At 43.3% G+C, this 20,133-nt stretch overlaps 3 protein-coding genes and 1 non-coding gene across 8 annotated transcripts in view; all 4 read right to left on the bottom strand.

Moving 5' to 3' along the window:
• The window catches only part of LUC7L2 (LUC7 like 2, pre-mRNA splicing factor), a 29,425-nt gene extending 27,868 nt beyond the window's left edge, over positions 1-1,557 (bottom strand). For 2 of the 4 annotated variants that reach the window (XM_021552895.3, XM_077783611.1), the window contains exon 1: positions 1,364-1,556. In XM_021552895.3, coding sequence (XP_021408570.1) covers positions 1,364-1,424 — 61 coding nt within the window. In that variant the 5' untranslated portion in view covers positions 1,425-1,556. Of the gene's footprint in view, positions 1-1,363 lie in introns of all 4 variants that reach the window. The other 2 variants (XM_021552896.3, XM_021552897.3) reach the window with 2 other exon arrangements.
• A 2,789-nt stretch (positions 1,558-4,346) lies between these two features.
• On the bottom strand, positions 4,347-4,823 carry FMC1 (formation of mitochondrial complex V assembly factor 1). The gene is made up of 2 exons (XM_021552898.2): positions 4,678-4,823; positions 4,347-4,592 (listed from the first exon to the last, which is right to left on the bottom strand). Exons 1-2 carry the CDS (start codon positions 4,804-4,806, stop codon positions 4,398-4,400), a joined length of 324 nt encoding a protein of 107 aa, XP_021408573.2. The 5' UTR covers positions 4,807-4,823; the 3' UTR covers positions 4,347-4,397.
• A 446-nt stretch (positions 4,824-5,269) lies between these two features.
• TRNAR-CCU (transfer RNA arginine (anticodon CCU)) lies at positions 5,270-5,342 on the bottom strand. Its single transcript has one exon. It is a non-coding gene; the product is annotated as a tRNA-Arg (tRNA).
• A 7,777-nt stretch (positions 5,343-13,119) lies between these two features.
• UBN2 (ubinuclein 2) overlaps positions 13,120-20,133 on the bottom strand; it is a 44,688-nt gene continuing 37,674 nt past the window's right edge. For both annotated transcript variants that reach the window (XM_077783609.1, XM_077783610.1), the window contains exons 15-17: positions 16,640-16,886; positions 15,823-15,912; positions 13,120-14,902 (exon numbers count right to left, since the gene is read on the bottom strand). In XM_077783609.1, the coding sequence (XP_077639735.1) occupies positions 14,853-14,902; positions 15,823-15,912; positions 16,640-16,886 (387 nt within the window). In that variant the 3' untranslated portion in view covers positions 13,120-14,852. The remainder of the gene's footprint in view (positions 14,903-15,822; positions 15,913-16,639; positions 16,887-20,133) is intronic.

Raw genomic sequence — 20,133 nt, 5'->3', positions numbered from 1 at the left:
GAAACTGAAGCACCTTCTCCACCCCCCTTAAACCTTCTGTGGTAGTGTTAGGGTAGCACTGTGACAGCGATCTAGGTGCCAACACTGGGAAGACTTGAGTTCCACAAGGACAATGTTACTTTGCCAAGCACTTAGACATACGCAGCCACAACAGGAAGAAGTATTGGAAAATCTTCTGGAGCAAGAGAAAACCACCCCAAATTAGATCCTGCATGATGACAACTCACTTAACAGCCTTACTCTGGAAGACAATCTTCGCAGAACAGTAATTTAGAACTCAGCAGAAAGCATTCACGACACAAGGAGCATGTGTAAACCAATTACATTTTTTGAAATTCTAGATTATACAAAAAAAAAGTTGTCATATCACATTAGCCCAGTACCAAGACATGATCAGGAAATACAAAGTACATCCCAGTTCCCACATCCTACTCGGTGCTTGGGGAAACAGGTAACTGTTAATTCAACACGAAGCTTCCACAAGCGTAACACGTCTGCAAGATTGAGTACAGACTGAGTGTAAGTACCACATGCAGAACATTTAAATTAGCTCTAATTGCTGCCTACCCTCGGGTGCAGAATTCTCCTGTTGCCAAGTTCAGAGCTGCACAGCATAAGTGGAACTGCTCTTTTCCAGCAGCCCCCCACAACTATCTGGATTTATGGGCGAGTGCCGGTTCAGACTTTCAAGGCAATCACCATGCACCGGGAAGCTTTTTGCAGCAATACGCTTGCCTGTGTGACCACAGAGGCAATCTGAAACCTGACCGTACTTCTCGTATCTCCCTCTGGGTATGACTGCCTCCGGATGTTAAGCTTTTACTTGGCTGTTTAGGGCGCTTGTTTTTAAAAGAGTTTGTCCACTTCGGTTAATCCCACATTGCCTTTCAGAAAGCAACAGCCATACCTGACTGCTGATTAACACGATGTCTCGGGCCAGACTTTAGACAAATCTATAACGACACAACACCCCACCCTGCTCTACTGAAGGGGCTGCTGGCCTGGGGGTTGTTTTTTGTTTCGCTATGTCCTCCCTTGATGATGAGACTCTCGAAAGCGTGTGTGCCCATCTCCGGTTGCCGGGCAGAAAGGCTGCGCGCCGCGGACACCGCCAGGAGCGGGTCTCCAACAGCAGCAGCGCGGCCAGCGCCGGCAGCTCCGCGGGGGGAGGCGGTGCCCGGCTACCCCCACCCCGCCGCTGACGGTCCCGGCAGCCCCGCCCCGCGGGGGGTGCGGGCAACGGGCCTCGGGCCTGCCAATCACGGCGAACACCGCCCGACCCGCCCGGTACCGCCGTGACCTCGGGGGCTGCGGCGGCTCCGCCCCCTCCTCGCCGCCCCACCATGGCCGAGGAGGCACTTACCGTCCCGGGACGTGCCCATGAGCTGGTCCAGCATGGCGCGCATCTGGGCCTGCGCCGACATCTTGAGCGCGGGGGGGGCCGGCGCGGCCCGGCCGAGTCACGCCGACAGCGGCCTACAAGGCCCGAGGCGCGGCGGGCGCTCGGCCCTGCCCCTCGCGTCACGGGCGGGGCCGCTCCCCCGCCGCCGCGGAGGGAGGAGGGAGCGGGTGCTGCTCCCGGCCGGCTTTCCCGGCGGGAAGCGGAGCGGGAAGCTCGCTCGCTGCAGGCCCGGTGCCGCCGCACACCGCCTTACTCCGCTCCCTCCCGCCCGCCACGCGCGCGCGCCGGCGGGAACGGAAACACACGCGCACGCGCCTTGCGCCGCTTCGCCCGCTCCGCGACGTCAGCACGGACGGGCCTCGGCGCTCGCCCATTGGCCACGGCCTGCGCCGCTCGGCCGGTGACGCACCGCGCGGCGAGGCTCCTGATTGGGCCGCCGGGCAAGGCCCTTTGGGCGCGCTGATTGGCCAGGAAGGCGCGCGTGGCCGCTGTGACGCCACGGTCTCCGGGCCAGCGGCGGCGCCGGACGGGGCCCGGGCGGTCCCGGGAAGGCAGCGGGGGCGCAGCTCCCGTTTGGGGACCGCTCCGTTTGGGCACAGCTCCCGTTTGGAGACCGCTCCGTTTGGGCACAGCTCCCGTTTGGGGACCGCTCCGTTTGGCCACAGCTCCCGTTTGGAGACCGCTCCGTTTGGCCACAGCTCCCGTTTGGGGACCGCTCCGTTTGGGCACAGCTCCCGTTTGGGGACCGCTCCGTTTGGCCACAGCTCCCGTTTGGGGACCGCTCCGTTTGGCCACAGCTCCCGTTTGGGGACCGCTCCGTTTGGGCACAGCTCCCGTTTGGAGACCGCTCCGTTTGGGCACAGCTCCCGTCTGGGGACAGCTCCCCTTTGGGCACAGCTCCCTCTCGGACTGACGTGCAGCACCACTGCAATGGCCCTGGCTTCTCTCTAGTGCCGGGTATGGTCCTGCTGAGACAAGTTACTGTAATACCCTGCTAACTGGAGAACCTCTCTTAAAATTGAGGCTACCGGAATGTGTGGCTGATAATTCAATTTAACAGGGCACCAAGATCCAGTAAATTAAAACAAACAAACAAACAAAACAAAACAAACCCGAAACCAAAAACCCAACGAATGTGACCCATTCTAACCCCTGTATTTTGTGACTCTTCCTTTGTCAACCGTCGTGTTGCCATCTAGTGCCCAAAACCTGTCACAAAGATCAGTTCTAATCGTCCACAAGGGTTGTCGTGTGCAAGGTTAGCTCCATACGAGTGTGCAAGGTTAGCTCCCCTAACAATAACCCACTCACCCCAATTATCTGTATTTCAGAAGGACTTGCAGAGAAGATGCTCTTCTGTAACACATTTAGGAAAAGATTCCCTACGCAGTGCTCTTCTGCTAATTAGAATATGTCCTAGCTTTAATTTTTCTTTAAAATCTAAATTTACTTTTGTTAGTCATGATGTTGGATTGAAGGGGAAGTAAATGGAAGAGACACCAATGCTTACTAGGACTGTCTGTTTAGTACCTCGGTATGCTTAGGGGAAATTGAGGAATTTTAGTGACTATTTACACTAACATCATACACACTTTAGTTCCTTCTACTCTTTAAAGAGCATCTGTGTCTGGCCAAATTATTGCTTTTTAAAATTTCTTTTTATTTTCTTATTTCCCTTCTCAAGCAATATACTATAGAATGCAGCAGTTTTCATTACATAATCCTGAACAAGAAGTGTGTCACAGCTATTCCCAGTGAGTGGTGACATCCCACAACTCTGATCTACTGAACTGATAATAGGTTGATACTTTTCCACCTGTTATATCAAGGCTTTTTAAAAAAAAAACACCATTTAACTAGTGAGACATTGTGAGACTTGCAAACTGGAATTCTGGTCAACAGAACCCTAAAACTTGTAGTTCACATCACCTTGCCTTAACTAAGCAGACCAAATTTTCCCCATTTTAAGGATCTGTTGTACCACTCCACTATACTGTGGGGATTAAACCAACCCCAAGTTTTAAATACAGGGGAAGGAAGAAGCAGACTTAGATGAGCTGATTCTCTTTGCAAAGTTTTTCTGACAGAACACTTTGTTTTCCCGGTCAGTAAAAAAACCCCAACAAACACACTCTAATTTTCTTAGAGTTGTTTCAGTCTTCTCCCCAGGTAAACCTCACATTTTTAGCCATTTAAAGTAATTGTTGTTATAAATTTCTTACTTATCTTGCACACAATTCAACACTCTCCTGTGAACAGCAACAACTCAAGATCTTTTATAGAAAGAAAGTCGTCACTTCAGATTTGTGAGATGAGGGAGAAAACGCAGTCCTGTTTGTGTACCTCGTGTGACTGGCTACAGTCAGTTCTCAGCTTTTCTGAGGTTCAGAGGGTGAGGGCAGCACAGGAAGCTGGCTGTGAAGTCGATTTCTCAAGGACATAGAGAAACATGTAACTCAGTAACAATTAATCTCTCTGAATCACTACTGCTCACTCACCGCCACGGTAAAAACCAAAACCATCTTTAAGGTAGAAGGGGTTTGTTCTACTGCAGTCTTCGTCAGAATCCACAGATGCTCCACAGAAGACAGCTTTGTTCTTGGGAGAGTAGGGAATGCCACATACACAGAATGCGGCTGGAAAATGCGTCAGTAAACACTGGACAAATTCTCTCACCTACAGCTTTTGAATCACGTGGGGGAACCACGAACCCCTGCGACCCCACAGTTCATCAGTGAAGGCTGAGATGTTTTTCCACTACAACCACCCCTCTCTGTCAACCCCTGGAAGGGTTGCCATCTAACACACATTCACAAGGACGGGATGGGTGTCTGGGAAGCCTGATAAAGGGAGAGGGGGTTGGTTGTCTCCAATTACGGCTTTCACACCATAACCTAAAAATGACAAAAGGCACCTGCTAGAGAATCAGGCCCATTCCAGTAGCTCTAGGATATTTATTTATTGAGGAATAACCATGGGACACAGCAGTCCGGTCTCAGCCCTTCCCTCCCGGCTGCTGAGGCAGTCTGAAGCCCACCAGCCCGGCGACCTCCTGGGGCGAGCGCTCGCCCCTGCCGTGGTACTCGCGGTGCAGGGCCTCGTGCTCCCGGACGCTGCGCAGCAGGCACAGGTAGGTGGCGGCCTGGAAGTGCAGCTCCTGCTGGGCCCGGCACAGCTTCTCGCTGGTCACCTGCGGGGAGCGGCGGTCAGGGCGGCCCCGAGGCCTCGCCGAGCCCCGGGGGCTGCCGGGGCGGGACGGGGGAGGCGGCGCGTACCCGGTGCGCGCGGAAGGCCGCGAGCACGTGCCGATAGGCGGGGCTGTCGCGATAGGAGCGGCCGGCGGCGCGCCGCAGCTCGCGCAGGAGCGCGCGCAGGGTGCGCAGCGGGGCTCCCGGGGCCGCCATCTTCCGAGCCGCGCGCGGGCGCGCCGGCCAATCGAGCGCCGCCGCCGGGCCTCGCCCTCGCGCCCCGGCAGTGCGGGCAGTCGAGCGCCGAGCGAACGATCGCCTCCTTCTGCTCTCCGCCGCCCTCCCCCGCCACCGTAAGCGGCGCGGGTCCAGTGTCGGGGGTCGAGCGCCGAGACCGGGGCGGGCCCGCTGCGCGTCTCGAGCTGGGCTCTACGCGTCGTAGCCGGCCTGTGGTAACGGAGCGTGACCACAGGAGCCGCCCGAGAGGCAGGAAACTGGCTTGGGCCGCGGGCGCGTCCCTGCCAGTTTCTGGGGTATCCGGTTCAAAAGGCGCTTCGGGTCCCGCTGGAGCCAGAAGGGGACGCCCAAGACGAAGCGCAGGACCGCAGACCCACCGCAGACGGCGGGTTACAGGATTGTGTGAGACGGCGCGGCTCGAGTGCGGAAGAAAAAAAATACCCACCCCAGATGGGACTCGAACCCACAATCCCTGGCTTAGGAGGCCAATGCCTTATCCATTAGGCCACTGGGGCTGCCGCGAGGAGTCGCAGTCGATGTGCTTACTTATCTGCTGTCCCCGCCCCTTTCTTTCACAGCGCGTTTCGGAGGTCGGTGATTGGACAGCGCCGCCCAGCGCGGCTGCCGCGCGGTCCCCTGGGAGCCGGGCCAGGCGGGGCCGCGAGCCCTTAATGGCGTTCGAGGCTGCACATCGGAAAAACGCGGTGTTCCCACAGGGAAGCGCTCCCTTCCATACTGACCCTTTACCGGTTTCTAAACTCTGGTGGTTACACACAGTGTTACCCTTGCTCGGCAGGTTCCCCTGGCTGAAGGAGGAAATAACCCGGCCAAAAGTCCCAAGAGGGCCAGCCCTTCAAGTGAAACCTTTTCCCATTTTTATTTTTGTGAGAAATCAAAACAGACATAAGGCTAGTATGTACATTCCTCTTTATTTAATACAGCACAGACACGTGACACATAAAAAAACAGAAAAGTACACTCATGAAAAAGCCTGTCGCAGTCAGGGACAGGGAACAGCTACGCCAAATTGAGTAAGGCTCCTACTGCAGAACAGGGGTCTGCCGGCAAGGGTAGATCCCAGAGCAAAGTCTGCTGCCAAAAAAAGCTTGCGCTCCTTTCAGGAAAGCAGAAAAGGGCAAGCCCCTTCTGAACAGGTGAAGGCAGCGTTACCCACAAGGTTTGCAGGATACGAACCCCATGACTGTGTTTGAATCAGAGCACTGATAAAATGAAATGCTCTCCAGTTACTCTCACAGAGAGCCAGTAGTCCTGACCTCTGAAAGCATTGGACTGCTCAGGGATAGGAAACCTGAGTACCTGGAAGGAGTGAAAACGTCAAGTAGTCACACAGAAGAGAGTTAAAATTAGCCTCCCTGACAGGGCTCTGCTAGCCACAACTGGGAATGTGCAGGGAACTAACCAGCTTCCCAACTAACAAAAGACTAACAGTCATTAAACTGTCCCATATACACACTGGAACTGACGCAGGCTTTCGAGGCAGCAGCTTCTTCCTGTTCCTGCTTCAGTTCAGGATGGAGATAAAGCAGGCACCAGTTCCTCTGGCAAAGAGCCTTACACACTTTTAAAAAATTAAAATACAAAAAAGGGAGACAGGTGTATTTACAAAATCCATGGCTGGTACAGTACATCATTTTTAAGACACACTAAATGCTACAATCTTTCAGGTCCTGAGATTATTACAAAGAAAAAAAATCCAAAACAAAACAAAAACAAACCCCAACGACTCAAAAGTTGTGTTCAGGTCCAGTTTTATAAGGAGAGAGGAAAGAAACCACATATTTAAAACACAGTATCCCTTGAAGTTATTGGAACACACCTCCCTAAAAAAATCCAAATGAAAGTGGTGCTTACCACCCAAATGTAGCTGCATTTTGTTGCTCAGGCTTGTTGTCACAAGAGGGGAGCATTTCATGGGGCAGTTTCTCAGAAGAGCTCATCAGGTAAGCACAAGGCTGTTGGGATCCTCTCTCCATCGCTAAGCCCTATGACCTGGAATGCGTGAGTGTCAAAGGAGGAAGGTGACTTTGTACAAATTCATGCTGGACTGAGGACAGCAGCACAGGAATCACCAACTCAAACACGTTTGCCGTCTCATAATAACTCTGCATTCCTTTGTTTGAAGCCAAAGAATGCAAAGAATTCTAGCTGTGATTTAACATGTGTTAATTTAAAAAAAAAAAAAAAATCCTCCAGCTTTTTGTTCTGAGCTCCTCAGTGAAAGGCAGCAAAAGAGTTTCTCAGCCCTTCATTGTCTGGGGGATCACAGCAAGTCAGAGTTAAACTGGTTATATCTAAACTTGCTAATATATATTGTATATATGTTAAAAGTTACACCAAAGGATATGGAGGCCAAACTGCTGTTGAGGGGATATTCTCCACTGCCATTAGCTGTGCAGGGCATTCTTCACTGACCCTCTTTTAACAGGCAGGCCTAAAGGGACTTGCACCCTCACCTTTTTTTTTCCCCCCAGTGAAGTATTCTGAACATAGAGATTTTGTATCATCAGCAGATATCATCACAGATGCCTTTTTATTATAAGCACTTGACCTTAAGCTAGAGAATGGCAACTTTTTAAGGATTACTCATTAAATGCTTCTAACTCTCAGTAAAAGACTACAAGAGACAAATCACATTAACAAGGATACTAGTTTAACTGCTAAAATATAGCGCTCCTCAGTAGACTTTTTGGGGGTAAAAAGTAGTAATTTTGTTGGTTTTTTTTAAACAGTAGTCCAAAAATAAAATTTTTCCATCTATTTCCAGTACAGATCTTGATAACTATGCAAGAACATGGTACTAATTGCTACATGATGGAATCACCGGCAATAAAACACATACTACAATTCTCACCTCTGAGCTAAATTGTTATTTGTAGTCACATACAACAAGACTAAAAGACCAGTGAGAAATACCTGGGGACTGGGATTTAGTTTTTATTTAGCTGGTAACTCCCCTTGTTTAGAAGCAACTTCATATCAGTGAGAAATTAATTTAATTCACTTCACATGCTGGAAAGAAACCTGGGATGTCTCAAGAGTTTCTTCCCAAATCCAACCTGTACATTAAAAAACATTTCTCCAACTTCTAAATCCATATGTGAGAGCTGAATATTCTATAAAACTCTCAGACTAAAACCTGTCACAAAAAGTGATTTTAGCTTCCCTCTCAAGCAACTTTTTGACACTTGACATTACATGTTGCATCAGTGAAAGGGTTTCTTTTTTAAAATACAGGGTTTTTTTCATGTTAGCAAAAAGTTCTGCATTACAGACATTAAAAAATACTCAATTTTCTTTGGGTAAAATTTCAATATTAGCTGGGGTAGCTGGGGAAAGGAATGCATGTAACACTGAAACACGTAAATACTTATCTGCATAGTTGATATTAGTGACTAATAATCAAACTAAGGCCTTAGCTGGAAAAAGCTGAGAACACAAAAAAGTTTCTTCCCTCACTCTGGTGAAATCTGCTAAGTCTCAATTAAGCTCTACCTCAGCAACTGCTCAGTTTGGTCTATGATAGTGGCATTTTCTGACTGGTTTTGGTTGATTCTCCCACTCTTTTGCTCTTGGTACTAGACAATAGCAAGTATGACTATTTATTGATAAAATGCATCTGCACACATTGCTAGGAAGAAACAAAAACCCTTTTAGTATTGCACATGATAGGAGCCAAATACAGTGTATATTGCTTGGTTGGGATTACTTCACCATAAAGAACAACTTAGTAGTGAATGGTTGTTTTTTAAGTAGGAGATGACAGCAATGGCAGAGACTGATACACGCTTCTAAATACAAAACATGGTGATGGTTGGGGTAGAACTACAGCTGTCAAAAATGGCTACAAAAGACAGACCTATATCTGTGACTACTGACAATATTAGCAGTTTTACTTATGAGTGTGCAAAAACAGTTGCAGGGAATTTTTATACTTCCCCAGTTTTGGGCCAATTCCAGGCCATGTTGATCTCTCAGCATAACTCACAGCAGCACCAGGGCTTTCTAGAGCCCCAAAAGGCTATTACAGCAGCAAGGGATCACTGCATGACAGAAAAAGGATGATGAACCCTCACCAGAAGTTTCCACAAACAAAGTATTCCCCTACACAACAGTTATTTTCCCAGTAGCCCAGTAAGCATACTTCTGGCTGCTTATTTTGGCAGTGATTTCTTAAGCAGTAGACAGACACAGACTTTTTACAACAGCTGCATTTGTTAGAGACTGCAACAGTCAGCCATCATCACCAGCTGTAGATTCCTCATCCCACATATCAGCCCAAGATGAAGAGCATGTGTGTTCAAAAGGAATTAAACAATGTAATTGGTAAATGTGGTAAACTTCACTGAAGTAACTTCACTGATGCACCTAAGACAGATGAAGGAGTACCCTCTACCACTCCAACTGGCTGAGCTACCAGAAATAGTCCTATCTTTGATTGGCACCATTAGATTGGTAGGAAAAATCCACTTACGGCATAGTTTGCGTAACAGGTTAACTCAAACATGTGAAGACGAGCCAAGAACTGAGGCTATTCTCTGCCAGGAATGTATTTGGTACCATATTTTCTGGTTTCCACACTGGTTCTCCACCCATGAAGGACTCATCATTCCATTCCAACTCTGCAACATAAATGCTTCCTTTCCATATTGCAACTCAAAATTAGATCTTCCCTAGGGGAAGCACATCACAGAACTAGAACAGTCTAGTGATGCATATGCATGTTACCTTAAGTTTAGCACTTGGTCCACAAGTGAATTGCTAATTTCAGGTATTCATGCTTATAATAATCATAAGTTAGATAGAGATCCTCAGCACAAAGCTGTTAAAATCAGTAGATCATCTATTGCAGATAGCCAATTTTGTCTGAGGAGGAAACAAGCACAGATACTATATTATGAGGGTTTATCTGCAGCTAAGAACACATGAACTTACTGTTCATTATAGTAAGAGAAGAAACCACTAATGAAATCTCAACAAACTAAGTAGTACAACTTGAAAAGTATGCTATGACGTCATGGTGACTTAGGCAGCATGTGAACCACAGCAAGCTTTAAACTCCATTAGCAGCTGCACTCTTGCAGGTTTTGCCTTATTCTTTCTTACATAGGATGCATGGTGGAAAGTGACAACTTTGATAAATGTGAGAATCCTTGCAGTAACTGGTAGTGACCAGCTGCACACAAGATTCTTGCGGTTAATCTCAATTCAAATATGTTGCTAGCTGCTATTTTAACTTTATTTACCTCCCAGCTCCTTGGGGCTGTCAGCCACACATCTCTGCCTCAGACTCAGTGATTGTGTGACGCAGTCCAGTAATTAAGGTTGCCAAACAGGGCCCATAATATTTTACTTGTGATCTAATTAAGAAACCAATTCAAAACCTTCAGAGAAAAATGCAACAAGTTTCATTCCTGTTAGCCACTTCCTTTCTCTCATGCACATTTACACACACTCATGCACACACTCTTTTATTGTACTGTCGTCTTTGCACAAATGTTCAACCTTGAAGTTGTATTTAACAGAGCCAGGAGAATGGAGAAGGATGAACAGGTTTCAGGAATATTGCTTGTGTGTGTGTGTGTGTGCATGTGTGTGTGTGAGAGAGAGAATGCACAAGCACACAGAACCAATGCCACAGTACAGCAGCTATGAAGTTACATACAATACACACATGGTTTTGTTTTTTTTTTCCTTTACAAAAGGGAGAAAAACCCCAGTTTAACAGCATAATGCCATCTTGGCAAACTTAAGATTTTCCTCCAAAATGCTTTCCAGCACTTCAGGATCGCTGAGAAAAGTTTAAAGAGGGTAGGAAAATAAAATTTAAAAAAAAAAAAAAAAAGGCACTTAAACAAAGGACAAAGGCCTGAATCAAGTAAGTCATGAAGGGTAACAGCCACTTCACCAGAGCTTGGACAAATCAAAGTCTAGCAACCTTCTTAAAAATTTCTATAAAATTAAAATTGCGTAAAGTGTTAATGAATCAGTTGTTTGCCTAATGCTTTAAATTTCTGGTTCATTTTATGGAAAAAAAAACAAAAAACAAAACAACTAACAAGCCCAAACAAAAAACCCAAGTGTCCCTTTAATGATTTTCCCCCCAGTTCAGCAAAAGATGAAAGTTAGGTATGGGGAAAAGCCTTCCTCAGTTTGGTTTGGCTGTAGATTTTCCCTGCAATGCCATCTTCAAAAAAAATCCAGAACAAAAGCAGAAGAGGAACCACTGTGCTTTCACCAATTCACACAAAAAGAAACAAACAAAAAAATTGAAATAAAAAACCCATCAACCCAAACACCCGAATGCTTCTAATCCAACTGTGGGCAAAAGCTAATCAAAAGAAAACAAAAAAACCCCCTGTAAACTAGATTAAAATTTGCTAATAAATACAGCCAAAAGTTCATTTTACAAATGTAGCAGCAAATGTGATAAAGTTAGTTGGAGTCCAAGGTGACTCCCAGAGGGTTACTGGTTCGCACAACTGATGGCAGCTTGGGAGAGTTGCAGATTTCTCTGTTTTCATGTCCTCAAGGGTCTTGCACCAAGTGGAGAAGGAGTGTGGAGGAAGGGTCAGGTGATGGGACTGAAGGAAGGAACAGGCTTTTAGCACCTGTCCCACCCCTAAATCCATGCGTAAGACAATTTTTATCAGATTCAAACACAAAGCAGAACCCAAGTAATTAAAAGTTTCTTCTGATTAGCAGAAAACAGATGTGAAACCCACAGCATCTGCACTTGTGACCCAGTTGATCAGTATTTAGACATGTTTCTTAAATCAACAGAGAAGGCTGGACAGAGTGACTTAGGCCATTTGTGTCTTGGAATGGGAGAACACTGCAGTTATAGTCCAAGGTATCAGGAAACTCTGCAGCCTGTTTTTCATCTAGCCTGCCCTCTTTCTTTGCAAGAGTCTCAAATAATTTAAAAGAGCTACCATGGTTTTTGGGACTTTGGGTCATGTAGCAGGGAATACTACCCAGACAGTGTCAACATCTAAAACCTATGTTTGAAGTTATTGCTTGCATTTGTTTGGGGCTTTCAGAGAGCTTGACACGCTAGCTCGTATACAGTCCCCAAACCAAGTTCAGCCCTGCTGCCTGAAAAGACAGCTCTACTTGGCTTTCTTATTGCTTGTGAATACTGAGGGTTTATTTAGTATGTACAACTACAGTTTATTTATTAACAAAGGCCCTTAAAAAGTAGTAAAAACTTGGGGGGGGGGGGGGGGGGGAAATGTCTTCAGAAGAGCTGCTGTGCAGAAAATACTAAAACATTACCCTAATTTTGCATTCAAATGTTGCAGTAATCTTTCCCATTCTGTCTATGTTTCCTGCAAAGGTCTCTGGGAACCACCCTATTATTTCCTTTGATTTGGCCTTGCTAGGTTTAACCAAGGACAATAGAAAACAGCAAGTAAAAGGTTCCCATCCCCAATGCCATTCATTGAAAAGATGCTCAGGAGCATAATGACTAACAGGAGTATAATGACTGAAAAGAGTTACCTGCTGGGGGGGGTTGTTTGAACTGATGTCACAAACAATGTATGGTCATCTTTATTTTCATCATCCTAGTATCTATTTCCACAATAAGTATTAGTTTACTTGTTTCCCAAGACTGAGAAGCTCAACAGGACACAGAGGCAGGACTACTCCTACCCTTAACATTTAGAGAGGATATTCTTCACCTGAAGATGAAGCATACTTCCAGGAAGAAAGGAATGTTGAAAGGGAATTTGTGCTGTAGTCATAAAGGGCTCCAAGTCTCCCAGTCTAAAATTTCAGTAAGTATGAAGACAAAAGATGACAATTTGAATGGGATGCCTTGATGAGGAAAACACAGAAGAGGTAGAACTCTCTTAGGACAGGGTCCTTTAAATATATTGCTGCCCAATGGCTCACTGCCACAACTCCCCTAGCTATATGCATTGTTCAGGTTTGACACAGTTCAGAGCATTAACATCCTATCAGAACTGTTGGGCCTCAAAAAACAAAAGTTGGCTTCCTTCAACCCTTCCTGGAGAAAAGAAAAAAATATCAGATGAAGCTTGCACTCTAAATAATTGATGGTATTTTGAAAGAATTTGTGCAGTATTAATGCCAGGGTCTACACAGTGTTTGTGTTTCAACTCTAAACCTCAATGGAGATGCAAGCTTGTCTGATCAACACGTCACATACAAAACATTAGCACCAGCTAAAAAGCATTTAACTGGCAGATGCTGTGGAGTGAAACTAATGAACTAATGCATCTTAATTCAATCTGTCTTTCACAGAAGTGTTGTGCAAAAACATTTATTGCTGAGCTCAACCCAACATTTTTATACTAAATACACAATATATATTATTTTAAATTTATGTATATATATTTATATAAAATTAAAATGAGCTCTAAATAGAAAAGAAATTGTTGTCTGATCTAAGAAAAATAAATCACATGTAAAAGAAACCTGCAAGCTCTAAGTAATCTAGCAAAATACACTGAAGAGCCATTGTTCAGGGGTCAAAGTCTCTCTAAAGGTGTGAGATAACCAGTAGTGTCTGGTTCAGTCTCATGTCAAACTACCAGAAAAACTATCTGCTAAGAATTTCAGCATCTCTGGTCAAAGGAATGTTTCAGGTTTGAAGAAGAAGGGCATCATACCGATTTATTTGCTCCTTTTCCCTATGACATATTTTAGTTTCTGCCATTCTCACCTTTCATCTGACAGCTCAAGGGACTCAACAGCAAACTTCTGTGCTAGTGACAAAAGTGCAACATGCGCTGGATGCTTCCTAATCTTACATGTGAACCAGTTGATGTTTTTATTATCAAAGAAAAAAAACCCAACAAAGCAAGCTCTGAAGTCTTGTCCTGCCATATAAGAAAGAGTTCAGGTCAAACTCCCCAGGCCAGCAGGGGCTGGAAATGCTGGAGACAACCCATTCAGCCTCCAGAAGAGAAGGCACCTCTGGTCGCTTTTGAACGACTCCTCTTTGGCTAATGCCTGAAGCAATATTAATCTGACTGGAATAGGTCACAATCAGCTTACTTTACCTAGCAAATCAATATAATGATGGCTTCTGGGAGGAGTTAGATAAAAGATGAAGCCTTAGAATGAGAAAAGAACTGGTTGTGGTTTATGAAAGACATGAAGAGAGTATCTTTCCAGTAGCAAATAAGCACAAGGTAAAGAAAGTTTAACAAATGGAAATACCGAAACATTAGCGTGATTAAAAAAGAAAGTGGGAAAATGCTAGTCTGACCAATAAAATGTGGGTTTCTTTTCATGTTAATGAATTTCTATCCCCTTCCTCCCTTAAAGAAGAACTTTTGTACTTATAAAAACCCTGAAAATAAATCAAATAGTCTGTGTCTTACATTTTGATGTACCAGGAGATCTCTGTTTGAAGACAACTCTCTATTGAGACTGCATACATCTGTAGGCTCCCTAAAGTGAAACAGCCTTCTAAAGCTGGATAAATACCCATTATCAGAAACTGCTTTTGTCTAAAGGTTTAATTGTAATGCAAAGTATCCCAGCACCATCTCTATTCAACATAAACTTTGGTCCACAACCATATAGTACACTCAGGACCTACACATACTGGGCACTTTGGGCACTAAGGAAGTGGATGATTCCACTTTATGCAATGAATGGAGAAACCTATTCTAGCACCTTTCACCATTTCCACTTTCCATTGTACTTCATCCAGAAATAAAATGTTGGTGCTGCTGTGGGTTTGACGATCAATTTCTTTTACGAGCCAATCAGAGCAGATACAAAAGGTTGTTTCTTTAGGCAATACCAAACTATGACCAGTCTGCATGACCAGGAGGACCAGTCCTCCTTTTCCTTCTCTCTTTGATCAAGTATTGTTTTATTTTTCTTCTTCCTCTCACCACAGTGCTTAGGATCAGAATATGTAAACATTGACAGAAACAGCAGCCCTGTGACAATAAGCACTTTCCCAACTGGGCAGATTCTGTCAGCCAACCAGAACTGCTTCAGCTCCCTTGCTTGTCCAGAAGTCACTGGTTTTTCCGCTGTAACTTAGTGTCCCCTTTACTTTGGCCTCCATCTGTAGTTGAGAGACAGAAACAAAAGGGAAGAATAAAAGCATGAGTGAACTTTTGTTTTTGTAACTTACAGGAGGAGAGACAGGAATTTGGCAGGTTCAGCTTTAGCATTACCAAAAAGTACATTGTCTTTACCAAGCAAAGACTTTGCATCTTTTCTGTAGTTCATTTATTAGAAATAGCATTGGTGAAACCTGATATATCAAGCTTCATACCAAAACACTGCCCAGTTTTTTGGTACTGAGAACTCTCAAATAATGAATGAAGAATGCCCACCAACCTGCTGCCACCCTTCCCATTCCTTCTCCTGGCCCCCAGAAAACACAGACAGGTGACAAAGAAAGGTGTACACTCTAAACTGCACCTTCTAAAGCTTTCTGAAAATTTTCCCGCTCTAAGCCTTACAAACAGAAAAAGAAAGTGCTCTGCTTCAAGTTTCTCTTATTAAAATATCTCCTATCAAGCATAAAAATCCTAAGGAAAGCAGACATTATATTAAGAAACCATCCCACCATTCACACATGAATATAGTCTTATAAGAAACATGAAGAAAGCTTTTAGCTAGAAGGTCAGTTTCTCCTTCAAAGGGGAAAGGAAAATTCTTAGTGGAAAAAAACTTTATACAGCCTATAAACAATCATGTTAGTGTCCAGTAAGTACTATTCCTTTTTCCCCACTAGTTGAATTTGTACACTTCAGTTTCTAGAATTGTTGCACCAAAGTAGTGGATTTTTTTACTTTCTTTTTTGTTCCTGACATTGAAGAGAAGTAGGGAAAAAGAAATCATTCAGGTTCCAAAAACACTGCTACAATAGAATAAGTTCTGCCAGCTGCTCCCAAAGTTTGTCCCTGTGTTGTGTCTTCTCTAAACTAAATACTGGTGTACATTATATTTCAGTCGAAGGATATATTATGTCTTTACCTGTGTAAGCTTGCTGCAAGTGAGCAGGCAGAGGTGAGTGAGACAGTGTTGCTGCATGCTGAGCACCTGGCTGTAAACCCTTCAGTAAGTCTGGGGGAAAAAAAGGGAGAGCAAAGATAAAAAATAGACCTTGAGGAGAGAGGCAGTGTCTGTGAAATAAATTTTTGTTTTTATAGTGTAGCTGTAGTAGCAGGCTTATCTTCACAACAAAGAATAAATACCTGATAGCATTCTGATGGCTGGAATAAGTCAACAAAGACAAACCTATGCAAATATAGTTAGTCAAAAGCCAGAGCAAGGACCATGCCTTACTACTGGGATGCAACTCTTCAAATAATTTGGTTTGGCAGAAAGACCAACATTTTATATGGATTAAGAACATAAATAGCTTCTTTATAAACAATCAGAAAAAGTAAATGCCATCTTAGTTGATAGTTCTTCATAAGAGAGCTGTGTGATTTCTGAGATTGAGTCAAGGCTACTTTGAAGAATCACCATATTAAGTCTTATTTGAACATTTGAAGACATTTAAACTACCTTTCTAAAAATAAGGTATTAGAATTTAACCCAAAAAAAGTACGTTCAAAACTAAACATATACCATGAATATAATAAAAAAAATAAGCTTATCAAAGGTGATTTATAACACTTTGGTAAAAACTTTCTTTACATAATACCTGTGAAGAAATCCCATTTACTCTCCTCTAGGTATTTTCATGAGCCAAATCTGAGTGTCTCAGGACTTTACTGCTTCCGTACTCAATTTCCATTTTAAGGATGCATCTTTCCTTACAGCACAATGTCATAATTCCACTCACTCTGAGTTAGGCTGTGGTGGAAAGCCGCTGAGGTAGATCCCGAGGTGGTTGTCACTCCAGCTGTGTCTGTCCCAAAGCCAAGCAGCTCCAAGGGAAACTGGAAGGGCACAGTCACAGGAACAAGGCCACCCAGCATCCCAAAAGGAGCTAATGGTGCAGATGTCACGTTCTGACTGGTCACAGACAGGGGTGATGCCATGAGAGTCAGAGGTGAGGCATTAGCCAGTAACGATGCTCCTGCTGTTGACTATGCAAAAAAAAAAAAAAAAAAAAAAAAAAAAAAAAGAAAAAAAAAAGAAAAGAAAAATAAAAGCAGTGCTTCAAGATTTTTAAAGATCTGAACTGTATTCTTTAGGGGTATAAAAATCAAGTATTCCCTGTTAAGTGTTCCTCTGTTGAGAAGTATATTGAACTATTAATGAATATCCACTTATATACCCAGGAAGTCTTCCCAGTGTTCATTTGCTAAGCAAGCACAATTATATTGCAGATTCAGACATAAAAGTATGGCTCATCTGTCATGTTTTTCTCATCAGCCTTACAGGTACTTTCCTTCATCTCCTTTCTAATTATGCACTGGGTCTACATTCACAATATAATGCAATATCTTCTATTAGATTAATAATATGAAATTGTCCACCACAGATCTGAAGTTCTTTAGAAGTACAGTGTTACACCCCTCTCCTTTCCAAATCTGTGTCTTAACAGAACATTATTTCTAAAGAGGCTGCAGAGAAACAATGAATTCTGAAAATTAAGATTAATATGTAAGAATCCCCAAACTTAAGAAGCTAGGTTAGCAAAATGCATACATACATATCTATGTAGAGGTGTGTATGCACATGTCAGAGGAAAAGGCAAAGGAAAATAATCTCTCCACTATAAACGTCAAAATGAAGTTAAATTCACTGAGCTTTAAAATAAAAATGCAAGATTAGCAAGAACATTTTATCTACATTTTATCTAACTGCTTCCAAATCACATTAATTCCTCTAATATTAGATCAGCTCATTCTTGTTTAACAATCTTTCCTTCACTGCATATACAGTAATTTCATATGCTAATGTTCAGTCTTCTAAGCATCTACTATAAAACAGTTAGTACAAAAAGCATTTTGAATCAGACTCCAACTCAGATAGTGTAGCTATTTGAATTAAAAAGACTCAGATGAAATAGGATTTCAAATCTGTGCATTTTTACAAGTAAGTGTCAGCTAAACCCAAAATTTAAAACAATTTTAACGAACACATGAGCTTAAAATGAAAATGACATTTCACTGAGTTCTGTAATAACTCACAGAGAAAGCAAAGTCATGAAATCTCCTAGCATGGATAATTTTTTATTACCAGTTTTGGTCTTAAGATATTTCAATGAAAGCAGCTAAAGAACAGACAGTTTTTTCTTATGAGAAAACACACTATTTTAAAACAGTGGCCCTGTAAAAGGAATTTACCTACAGGTGATGTTCCTAGCAAGTGTTTATAATGGTCATCTTAAAGGTACCAAATTCTACAACATATTCTATCCCACAAGCAGAAAAAAAAGAATGAAAAGTATCAACACACTGTTATTCTCTTTTGCCTTTAAAAGTACTAATTTCACAATAAGCTTATATACAAAAAAATCGACAACTGTTCATTGTCCATGCAATCTAGTAAAGGGCAACAAAATAAAAGCCATACAGTAATGTTTTGCAACTGTGAATTTGTAAAATGCCTGAAAACGAAGTTTGTAAAGTGCTCTGCCAAGACCTTGCTTACTCGTTAAAAAAGGAGAGAAGTACAGTGAAGGAAAGAGGTACAGAGCATGCTCTAAAGGAACTGCAGTTCAGATGTTTCTATTTAACTCATATACAATAGCTCTTAAAAGGGTGCATCCTGGTCCCACAGATACCTTAGAAGTATAAGCCATTCTGCTCAAGAGTACTAATGGTAGGTAGCACTTTTAAAGGAAATCCCACATGTACTCTTTGGCTTTGTGTCCTTAAGATGGAACTTTCTGTGAGGCTTCAGTAGGTATATACTTGTGTTCTGGTAAATAATTGTGTCAATCAGAAGTGGAAAATAGGGAAATGCTTCTTGGAAGCTTCCTAGTTAAGTACACCTTTATTATTACACAAAATAATCTAGTTTCATCTTTAATGTAAGCAGACCAGAATATTATAATGAGCAATGCAGATACCATTCTCATCTTCTAACAGCATCTCAAATAGGAATTAAATCCTAAGGCCTTAAAAGAAAGGAGATTCAGTTTTATGTGAAGTTTTGAGAGGAGTAAATAAGTCCTTTGTACATTGTTCCTAACAACTAGTCTGGAATTGATGTTGGTTCAGCAGCCAGCCATTACACCTTTATAGCTAAATAAAAACCTCTGTTATCACACATCTCTTCCCCTTTAATGTACTTGAACTACGAGGCAATTTAATTCTAATCTTTCCTTGAATGTACTCCACTGACTAAGCTTCACAGTGCACAGCAGTAATAGCCTATTCCATGGTTTATCTTCTTGGATTTCATACTGTTCTTCTAAACCATTTTTAGGTTATGAAAGTAATTTCTGAAGTGTCAAGAAGCCCACATTAAAGGTCTCAATAATTATTTTACTGATAACATATGCTGCTCAGTACCTCCAGCTGATTTACCCCTTTCTATATATCAACACACCTTATTTTGCTGTTTTATAGTATGGACTCATGTTACTTGATTATTCACCACACACCCCCACACCTCAGTGCTCTTCAGAAGGACTGTGGCCAAAATGGATTTCATTACTCGGGTGATCTTTGTTTGTAACCAAAAATTTTACTTGCCTTCAACTACAGGAGGGTTTGCCTGAATTCATATCATCATCCAGCACAACACTGCTTGCTTCCCTTCTCTGTCACCTTTAAGCACTACCACACCCATTTACCATTTTGTTATACATCACAGCCATTGCATCCACTGAATTCTGCTGACTGCACCATAAAGAAACAATTCTCTTCCCAGTCCATTCATTGTAGCCCTTTTTGTCTCCTCCAGGCACCTTCAAGCGTACTCAAACTGCACTGAACTTGGTTCAGCTTTTCTCCAGACCCTATGTGGTACCTCGATGGCCTGTACACAGCACAGTCTGGGGATCTTTTTGCCATTCAAAGTACCCAGTGTAAGTGAATGCTGTGTCAGAGCCTGTCAGACTTTTATTGCTGACTGTTCCAGTACAGTAGGATGAAAGACCATGGAAGTGTCCTGCAAAAATCATCTTCCTCCTGGTATTCAGCTGTATTAAGAACAATTTGATGGCAAACTAAAAGATTATAAAATTTTGCCAGAAGTCAAATATACATCACTCCCATGCAACTGCACTGTTCAGAATAATACTATGTGCATTGTTCAGAATAGTACTAAGTTTTTCATTTGCTGTACACCAAGAATATAATTTAAAACAATACTAATTTTCTTAAGTATTGATGACTTCAGCATAGAAAGCACTAGAGAGAGGAAAACATCAAATCA

This window comes from Lonchura striata, chromosome 5 (assembly GCF_046129695.1).
Source record: "Lonchura striata isolate bLonStr1 chromosome 5, bLonStr1.mat, whole genome shotgun sequence".
Taxonomy (NCBI): domain Eukaryota; kingdom Metazoa; phylum Chordata; class Aves; order Passeriformes; family Estrildidae; genus Lonchura; species Lonchura striata.
Note: the sequence above shows the minus strand (reverse complement) of the source record. Positions and strands in the feature narration are given on the sequence as shown.